Source organism: Haplochromis burtoni, unplaced genomic scaffold, assembly GCF_018398535.1.
Source record: "Haplochromis burtoni strain Fernald_Lab_line unplaced genomic scaffold, NCSU_Asbu1 Contig_156, whole genome shotgun sequence".
NCBI classification, from domain to species: Eukaryota; Metazoa; Chordata; class Actinopteri; order Cichliformes; family Cichlidae; genus Haplochromis; species Haplochromis burtoni.
Genome location: NW_024582517.1, coordinates 705,233 through 715,492, shown reverse-complemented (window position 1 = coordinate 715,492; position 10,260 = coordinate 705,233). Strand labels below are relative to the sequence as shown.

Genomic DNA, 10,260 nt, shown 5'->3' with positions numbered 1-10,260 from the left:
ATAGATAGATAGATAGATAGATAGATAGATAGATAGATAGATAGATAGATAGATAGATAGATAGATAGATAGATAGATAGATAGATAGATAGATAATGACCTCCCTCTATCTCACTTCCCTTCTCCTGTCATCCCAGTGCTGTTTCATGCTCTAATTCCTTGTGACATGTGGTCTTCATTCAAATCTGTGCAGTTTCATTCATCACTCCCCGTTAACCAATAGGAAAGCTCGATGTTAGCAATGTCTGCCCACCTCTCTCCTCTGTCTCTCCCAGAGGAAATGCATACACTCTGCTGCCGTCGACTCCTTTCTCATTCGTGTATTTTGCCTTTCATTTTCATACACTGGTCTGTGCCCTTCAACCACAGTGAATGAAGACAGCGCTGCAGAGCGAACATGGTGTCAGGAGCCGTATGAGGAGAAAGATGAATAGACGGAGAGAGCAACAAGGACAGTATGTACAGAGAATAATTGGCTGTGCTGCAGGGCAGGCGAAAAGGAAGCTCAAAAACTATATCTGCATTCAAACAGGGTTTGACGGACATTTAGGACACACACACTGATGCACATAGCAAAGCTGAAAGAACCACTTAGTGAGTCGTTGTCGATGGCAGTTTGAAAGGGACAGACTTTAGTGTAATGTACCGGCGATGTTCTCTGGTGGAGGACGGAGTTTTGTGGCAAACTAACACATATCTTTTTTAATGTGAAAGAGGACTTTCATAACAGTGTGCAGTGTTTTGGAAACTGAGGCTTCACATAAATGCACACCACAACTTCATCACATTTCTCTTACTGAGCGGCTCCACTTGGGCAATCAGTTGTCTCATTGTGCTTAAGATATCCTTTCTATAGAAACTGAAAATACTGAGAAATACAGGATATTAGTATTTTTTTTTTGCTAAAGTTTTGAGCCACGCTTCATGTCTTTGTATTTCACTTTCACAAAACCAGACTGTCTTGTAATAATTTAAAGTGGTTATGGGTAATATTTCTCCGGCCTTTGTGAAGTTCTTTCAACTGGCTGCTTTTTCAACTTTTTTCAGTCCAGCATGCCACGTCTGCCATATTCAACCTAATCACAGGAGTGTCATGTCATTAAAATGCTGCAGTACAGAAAAAGTGACAGATTTACTATCACACGCTCAACTGTACAAGCTCTTTTCCAAACAGTCAGGGCAAAAACTGAGATCATAGAAAAGCCAGTTTTTGAGTGAGGAAAAATGTAATAATTATTAGAAAAACATTATATAAATATATATATTTGCTATGAACAACATCAAATATAGTTATAGTCAATTATAGTTAGGCATGCTCAAAATTCTTATGTAATACATCTAATTTTGAATTTCAGAGTACATTTTCTGAGATACTTACAGGATATTACGCCACATTGTACAATATTGTGCAAAAGTCATGAACCACCCCTCATTTCTTTGTAGTTTGCTTCAAGGATTCTGAGTTTCTTGTCATTTTTTAAAGTGATTTTTTGAAAATCTTTCAGAGTTTTTATTTGCACACCGGTTGCTTTTTCACTCGTTTTTATTTAACTTCTCGCACCTGATCATTTTCAGAAGAAGGGAGTCATATTTATGTGCTGCAAATTCTCATTTCAAACCAAAATAAGGCACACATTACATTTTCACAACCAGCAGGTTTTTGTCTGTTTATTATATTCATTTGCACAGATGTATGTGAAAACTAATGGATCATGCACTCTATTATCCTACATATAATACCTCCAAAATCCAGAGATATAATGAGCCGCCTCTTTCATGTGTTGAGCTGAAGTGAGCCCTTGGAGGATTAACTTTGTGCTGCTTGGATAAATGATTTCCTCTTACAGATGAAAAGGAAATGAAAGTGGGTGGGGAGGAAAAAAAAGACAGAACGGAAGAGTAAGAGCAGTTCAGAGGCAAAACGGAGAAAGAGTAAAGGGGTGAAAGCAAGATTAAATAAAAAGAACAGGACAGTGGACGAGAAGGAGGGGAAGGACACTGAGCAAAAATGAATGCAAGTAAAGAAAGAAGGATGTTATATTTAAAAGGCAAAATACAGTCAATCAGCGATCAGATTTTATTCATGCAGCAACATCACTGTGTGAAAATATCACAGTGTTGTGGGAAGTTTGCCGAATCTCTTGACAGATTTTCAAGTACCTGCTTTTCTACTCTACCCCTCAAGGTTTAACATTTGTAGTTTCTAGTGAAGTTACTGAGAAAAATCGATTATACATTCATCGAATGCTATAACACAAATATCTGAAAATATGACTTTTCCAAATATTTAAATGAAGACAGGATTTGCTTGTATTGCAGGCTTTTTTTTAATGATCTGCACATTGATATTAGCACATAGCTTAAATTTGCCCTATTCCCATAAAACCTCAGTCATGCAGGCCTAGAGACAGTTATTGACCCTTTATGAGAAATTTGAAATATATTACATATAATCATTGTACTACAAGTACTCTACCCAGATCATGCTAAATGCTAAACTTTCTGTTATGACAACCTATTTCTCATAACAGCATTTTAAATCAAGATATCCCATATAAATGGATCATGACTTGATTGGAAGAAGCAAAAGTAATAGATTTTCATCTGATTTTTTCAATATCAGGAAACCAATATAGCACCATGTGTAATAAACGTAAACAATTATATTAGTGCATATGTGGAGATTTTTTGCTCATAAGGGGAAAACACTTCCAATCAGACCCTCAGATAAGATCTAATGTCTCTGATTGGGTTAGACGGCAAGCAAGAGCTTCATATCCTGTAACTGTAACCAAATTGGTGTGACTGTTTTGTGGTTGTTGCTGTTGTCTGCGTATTTGTAGGTGTCTTTATAAAGAAGACACATATTTTTCAGCAGTTAAACAAATATATACATAGAAAAATTCCAGTATGAACCGCACAGTTCTCATTCCAAGCTGATAAAATAATGCTGACTGTCAAAGCTGCTTTATGTCTCAGTTTCATACAAGGTGTCCTTTATGGCTTTACTGAGATGAAGCCGTCTCTCTGAACACCTCGTTTTTTAACTAAGATTATTGTAGTATAATTTACCCAAGCGTTAATAAATGAGTGGGTATTAGTGCCTAGTGCCAGGTGAAAGAAAAAGCAAAATGCCAGTGAAAAAGCAGCTGAACAGTAGGCTGGAAAAAGCTAAACCAAGTGCAAAACAAATGGCTAAAAGGGAGACAAATCATGGCTGCTGCCATTCCTACAGCCTCTTTAAGCAAACTTTTTAGCTCCCTATAATCAGGCTAAAATCTCTCAGCTGCCAAAATTACTGTAACCAGTGTGTCAAGACACCTTGCTGTACATAACGGTGAGACACAGGAAGCATCTGTGCTTTTCAGTTCTAAGTAAGAGTAGAAACATGCTATACTAGTACCAGTCCATTTAATTTGTGCCATGTAAGTAAGCCCTGGTTTTACTTACATGGCACAAAGCTGGGCAGCCAACTGCTCACAGACATGGAGCTGCACATACAGACAAAAAATACTTTAGGGAAGGTTTTTCCTGCAGGGGACATACGAATCACTTTCAAGAGATTTTCTTTTCTTCCAGACGTTACCGTTTGTCGGGGGAATCTTCTCATTTATTCCCTTATTATGATCATTTTGAGTTTCACTGTAGCAACTGCGAGAATATAATCTCATTATTACAGAGAAAAACATTCACAGAAATGTGTTCATTTCACAGTATGAACTCACCACGGCACATAACGTGTTCAAGATAACAGAGGAAATGGAAACCAGTACGCACGCCACCACGATCAGATCAAGAAGAATGTATGAAAGAACATATGTAACCAAATCTGTAATTGACTGAACAGATCTGAGTGCTGCAGAGTGGAGTGTGGGGATTTGTATGATCAAATGGGGGGGGTGTCTAAATATAGGATACTGCTGCATGATTTCCTCCGCTAGGCCTGGGATTCACCCAGCTGAGAAAGAAAGACGACAGGAAAGGAAAGGAAAGGAAAGGAAAGGAAAGGAAAGGAAAGGAAAGGAAAGGAAAGGAAAGGAAAGGAAAGGAAAGGAAAGCTAGGGCCACACATTACAAGACAGATACAAGGAGAGATGTAAGCTTAGTCACATGGCTCTGCATCCATCCCCATCCATTACAACACAGTGGAGTGCCAGCAGCACAGTAATCTCTGAGGATCGGTCTATTAATGCTGGCCAGTGAACAATCTGTCTATGGTCTCACCATGCTATGAGTTGTAGTAATCAGCATCTTCGGCAGGTCTGTCAGAATGAAATCTCATATAATCCTGGCCAGGCTTACTTCCGACTTTTGGCAACTGAGGATGATTTTCTGCCAAACAAACATGTCTTTAAGTGTTTTTTCACAATACTGTTGTCCACTGTTTTCTGATATATGTCTCGTTTTTGGGGCTTTTCCCCCCCATTTTTTGTTTTTCCCTATTAATAGTTAGTAAGTAACTCATGTGTGTTTCATCTTTAATGATAGAAACCCTATTTTTGTAGTGGGGTTTGCAATGCAGTTTCATAAGAAATTCAAGCTCTGGTGCAACCAGGTGCCACTCAACTGTGATCAAAATGCAAATTTTCACAGATCAATACATGTTGTGTAATTCATGATCCAGTTGAAAGCAGCAGAAATTTTGAAGATTCAACAGCACAGAGTTACACATATTAACACAATTCGTTTATGTAATACACCAAATTTAAAAAAAAAAAAAAGTCTTATTCAGCAGCTGGTGATAATAGACTCATCAACCAGGTCAAGGTTTTGTATGGGCTTTTTATGTGGGAGACAGAAAGCAGCAGAATAAAAGAGTTTATTCATTTTTTTCTTCATATTATGTGCCTGTGGAACTTTTTTTGAAATTGATGCTGATAATGTATTTTAGAGTTGTTTTAATCTAGCGTAACAGAAACCCAGCCTTTTTAAGTTTGTGAAGCTTTAGAATTGAACAATTAAGGCCTTTAACTTACTGGTTGTCTTTTTTTCATTGTAACCTTGATTTTAAGATTTTATATATAATACAACATGACAAAAAAAAAAGCTTTAGCTTTAAATAACTTTAAGATGGTCTCACATTTGATCCTACAATACTTTGGTATACAATAGAGTTCTGATATTTAAAAGTAAGTAATATTGTGTATTTACTTTTTACCATGTTGGACATTAATTTCTCATTTTTCCTTTTATGGAGAAGATGGAGTTTTTTATGATGTGCAGAAGTACTAAAGACAAAATAGTAAGTTCACTTAGTCTACTATAAAAATAAGATCAGGTACAACCAATGACTGTAGAAAACAATCTTTTATACAGTCATTGGGTACAACCAAAAAGTATACTTACAGAAGAAAAGTGGATTAGAATTAAATAACCTTAAATGTTCTTTCATTTTAAAGCGCCATCTCTGCACTTGCCCAAATGCAATATATCGTATTATTTTATTTGTTATCTTTTTTTTCCTACATCTATCTCTATGGTTTAGCGCCACAATAGACTGGCCACCTCTCCACGGTGTCCAACCTGTCTGCGTCCCTGAAGTGAAAATTTAAGAAAATGGATCGATGAATTTTATTTTGTTTGATAGTCAGTTTCTTAGAAATCATAGATATCTAAAGAACAAAAAGGCCCACATGCAGTATACATCTTTCTGTAAGGCAGGTATGAGAAACCCGTTTTTATACTGTGGGCCACAACAGCCCGCTTTGATTTAATTTATATAGCACCAAATCACAACCGTCACTCCCATTCTGTCGGTATAAGGAGGTTTAACTGCACATTTAATTATTTGAAGATATCATGGTATAAGTATATATCTGTCAGCATGACTTGGGTTTAAGTTGTAGGAAATAAATGTGTAAGCTCACACTCAAAACCATGTGGTGGACAAGACTGGAGTCTTTCCGTGGCTAATTCTGGCCCCTGGGCCTTATGTTTGACACACCTACTGTAAAGGTGTTTGAGATGGTTAACTTAATCTACAGCAGTGTACGGGAGTGGCTGTACCTCAGGTGGTAGAGCAGGTCAGCTGCTAACCGGTTGGTGGTTCGATCCCAGGCTCCACCAGTCTGCATGCCAAATATCCTCGGGCAAGATACTAACCCCATGTTGCTCTCTGATGCATCCATCGGAGCGTGAATGTGTATGAATGTTAGATAGTAAGCACTTAACAATTCAGAAAAAGTGTTTGTGTGATTGGGTGAATGAATTAGTTGTATAAAGCGCTTTGAGTGCTCAGAGTAGAAAAGCGCTATATAAGAACCGGTCCATATACGACGGAAAAAATACCATGGAGAAAAAGGAAGTGTACATTCAACAAAATTGCATTTATATACATTTTGGCCTGTTTTGTATTTCCGATGCTTTTTTTCCCCTTTTATTTATATAGTTCTGCTCCAAATATATAGTTTCCAAATGCAAAAACAAAAGTGAAAGATTATGCAGAAGAGAATCAGTCAAAATCAAATCAGTGGGTCTTCTAGTTACAAGCAGACCTGTCACGTTTTCATTTGTGGAATAGAAAGGCTGTGAGTGACATCCAGTGGCTTGTCGTAGACTCCAGCCTGTTGTAGAAGGACCCACCAATCAGCAGGAGGCGCTGTCACCATCCACATCTGTTCTTCTGCCGCTAACTTCCTCTCTTGGCTCCACTCTTTATCTTTTTCTGCTCGCTCGGGTTTTCTTTCTCTTCCGGTTGTCGTCTGTTCGTGTGGCAGGTATCTATTTTCCCCAACTCGGGGACTCTTAAAAAAATCTTCATCAATCTGAGTGTATTTCATATGTTTGCAAAGAAACAGACAGTGATTTAGATGAGGGGCTTTCTTAATGATGGATCCATGGCAGTATTGTTTAGATGGGATCCCAAATAAAGCCTGAAAATGACGTTCAAGGCGTGTTAACGCTCTGTGTAGCAGAGCTGTAGTTTCGCAGTAGCTTCCGACCACCAGGCAGTCTTTCTAAGCACAGCCCAGCCGCACAGTCATTTTTTAAAATTATTATTTATTTCATGTGTAGTTTTATATCATAATTCTGTTGCTACCCAGAATTTTTTCCGACGGACACAGCTGGTTGAAATGAATGAAGCATCGTTAGCCACCTGATGCTAATCCAATCCCAGTTAATACTGATGATAACTACAGATTACGGTCTGATGCGCATTTCTCCCTCATTTTCTCTACTTTTAGATTAACCAGCGTCGAAATGGCCAAGTCTAAGAACCACACAACCCACAACCAGTGTAAGTAACTGCTGAAGTAACTGTAAAGTCGTTTTACCGAGATGTGGTGCTGTTGCGTTAGCTTTGAGGTTTAGCTACTTGCCTGTAGTTAAATATTGCAAAGCTAGTTGCTTTGTATTAATTGTCGCTCCTTTTTATTTGAACAGCTCGGAAACACCACAGGAATGGCATCAAGAAGCCACGATCACAGCGATATGAATCTCTGAAGGGGGTGCGTACTGTTACAATTTTACATGTTTGTATCTTTGAAAAACAAAAAAACAAAACAGGTTTTGTGAACATGATCTGCAAGGCAAGCATGCAGCTCATGGTCAAATCCTCTGTAGTAAAGTGTGTTTTGTATAACTTTTGTAATGAAGTGAGTGGGTGTTATTGCCTTAAAATGTAATATGGAGTATTTCTAAATTTAAAACGTTGCATTGGCGCTTGCTTGCAGCAGCATTTACAGTTACAGCGTTTTCTGTCAGCCTTTTCCAGTGTGCTACTGTTACTAGTGACTTTCTAATTTGGAGAATGAATATTTTGAAAGAAAACGACAGCAATAGTATTGATAGCATTATATGCAGTGACATAAGTTCAATGTGTGGACAAAAGTAGCCCAGGCAGTGTTTTCCCTGACAATTTCCTGTGACATTATAAAATAGCTGTTTAACAACTGGTAACTCATCAGGTGTTGTACATCTGGTCAAGCTTTTTAAAGAGTAGTTTAAAGCCCTGTTTTTCCGAAATGTAATCACAATTGTAACTACTTACATCCATCATTTGTTCTTCCTAGAGTTGAGGTATTTATTTACATTTGGATCGCAGATCAGCAGCAGTTGGCGTAGCTTGATTTGATTCAATAGTGCTTTTGCATGAAGTAGCAAATACCAATCAAAAGGACCGAAACTGTGAAGCAAGCTTTTTTTCTATGTTTAGTTGGAATAGTTTTTTGCGTATTTAAGTACTGGACCCTTATTAATTAAAGTTATTAATTAATTAAAGTTATTAATTTATTTATTTTCAAGTTGTTGAAGTAATTCCCTTTGGTAACAAATCATCTCTGGAGCGTGACAAGTGGTTCATGCTCTAAGACAGGCCCTACCTAGTCTCCTTGAGGTTTTTCTTTAGCACTTTTGCCCAGTGCTTGCTCATAGGGTGTTTGTTGGGACAGTAGGGCCTTTACCTTGCAATATAAATTACCTTCAGGTGACTATTGTTCTGATTTTTGGAAATCCAAGTAAAACAAACATATTGAATTGAATTGTTGCAAGTATTAGCAACGTAAAGACACACCTTTGCTATAGCTGTGGGCTCGAATCATCAGAATGTGCATTCATCAATTATTTAGCTACCGCCCACCCAAGCTAATTTATTAATTCCTTAAAATGGTTGCATTCTGGATTGATGATTAATTCAGAGACCTGCTCCCAATCAGGCATAAACACAGTGACATGACAGGCAGGTTGGTTTGAAATTATATAGATAGGCCAGTTAATTGTCATATTTATTTACTTTTTTTTTTTTACTTTACATTAAAGAAATTGGATCACTCCTGAAAGACCTCCTGGTTATTATTATAATCTGGTTATTAAAGTGTGTGTGTGAATGTGCAGAGTAACAGAGAGGTCCTTGGTAATTTTGGATTGTTGGATTAGGTAAGGTTTAGGTTTATCAAAGTTTCATTTAGGTTAGCACTGTTTTAATACATCATACAAAGCTGCTAACATTACTCTGTCTGCCCAAAGCTCTCGCTGACCTGTTAAAATGAAATAATTATTTTTGCATTGTGTTATTAAAGTTTATTTTGCTTCGAAGAAAACTTTCTGAACTTTCAGTTCAGTGAACCTGCTAACTACTTGTTTACTTTGTTGCAGGTGGACCCCAAGTTCCTGAGGAATATGCGCTTTGCTAAGAAGCACAACAAGAAGGGCTTGAAGGCAGCACGGAAGGCCGCTATGGAGAAATAAGCAGCTAGCCCATCACCTCATGTCTGTCAGAGTCCATTTTGTGTTACCATCATCGAAATAAAGCTATGCTTTGTTAACACACCAACATCTGATTGTTCTTTATTGAGGTTCCTGCTTCTCTCTGGTTTTATAGAATAAATTATGTTATTGGTTATTAAGGGTTTATTTCTTTCTAATGTGTCTCTAGTTTGTTCATCGAAACTGAAAGTATGTAGAAAACTGGATAATGGTTGAGTTTGAAATATTGCAAAGATTGGGGGGGGATGGTTTTAATCAGGATAGATGAAGTTTGATTGCACAACCTCAATAGAAATAAGAACTTTCTCTAGATTTCTAAAATCACTAACAAGCTGTGACAGAAATATATTCTAATAAGGAAGGGAGTTGAATAAATCAAGTTGACTTCTAGCATCTTTTTCCCCTTTCCTTAATCCCGTGCAAAGATTTGAAACACCATGAATGGAAGTCATGAAAGTGTGATATTACCATGTGAACACAAAATCATTGCACAGGTGTTATCACATGGGTAATAACTAAAGCAATTCAACACCAGGAAGTGAAGTGATGGACCTCCTTGCTGCCAGAAAAGCTTCACCTGTCTTGACAATGATATTTACTCATTTTGTGTTTTGATGATGTTGTCAGTCTTTAACATATGGCTGCCCACTGCTTCACTGAGTGAATGGGTTAAATGCAGAGAGGAATTTCCCCACGGGGATCAATAAAGTACACTTTCTTCTTCTTTCTTTCTTTCTTTTCTTTCATATTAGACCCAAACCGCCCATACAGTGGGGCTGAGATCTGATGACTTATAGCATTTTCAAATCTTTTGTGCCCTATCCATGGCAGAGAATTGTTATTCCACAAAAAAACCTGTAGAGGTGGAGTCAGCTAGAGCAAATACCCCCCCCCCCCCCCCCCCCCCAAAAAAAAAAAAAAAAAAAAAATGCATAGAGGCTGAACATATAGTGTATAGTGTTTGTATCTTAGGAAGTAAGTTTACTGAAAATATAGGGTAGTCAAAATGTTTAAGTTTTTTTTAATTGGAAAAAAAAAAGTTTAAAACTTGTGGTC

The 10,260-nt window shown here is 37.5% G+C and overlaps 1 protein-coding gene across 1 annotated transcript; it reads left to right on the top strand.

Annotated features, from left to right (window-relative positions):
* Window positions 1-6,631: 6,631 nt before the first annotated feature.
* rpl29 (ribosomal protein L29) lies at window positions 6,632-9,271 on the top strand. The gene is made up of 4 exons (XM_014336798.2): window positions 6,632-6,716; window positions 7,185-7,237; window positions 7,384-7,448; window positions 9,094-9,271. The coding sequence occupies exons 2-4, from the start codon at window positions 7,201-7,203 to the stop codon at window positions 9,184-9,186; spliced, it is 195 nt and encodes a 64-aa protein (XP_014192284.1). The 5' UTR covers window positions 6,632-6,716; window positions 7,185-7,200; the 3' UTR covers window positions 9,187-9,271.
* Window positions 9,272-10,260: the final 989 nt, after the last annotated feature.

Excerpts from the sequence above, each read along its gene's own strand:
- rpl29 (XM_014336798.2), top strand. The coding sequence starts at position 7,201 with ATGGCCAAGTCTAAGAACCACACAACCCACAACCAGT. Across the intron at positions 7,238-7,383 it reads CCACACAACCCACAACCAGT|CTCGGAAACACCACAGGAAT; the intron begins GTAAGTAACTGC and ends TTATTTGAACAG. Across the intron at positions 7,449-9,093 it reads GATATGAATCTCTGAAGGGG|GTGGACCCCAAGTTCCTGAG; the intron begins GTGCGTACTGTT and ends ACTTTGTTGCAG.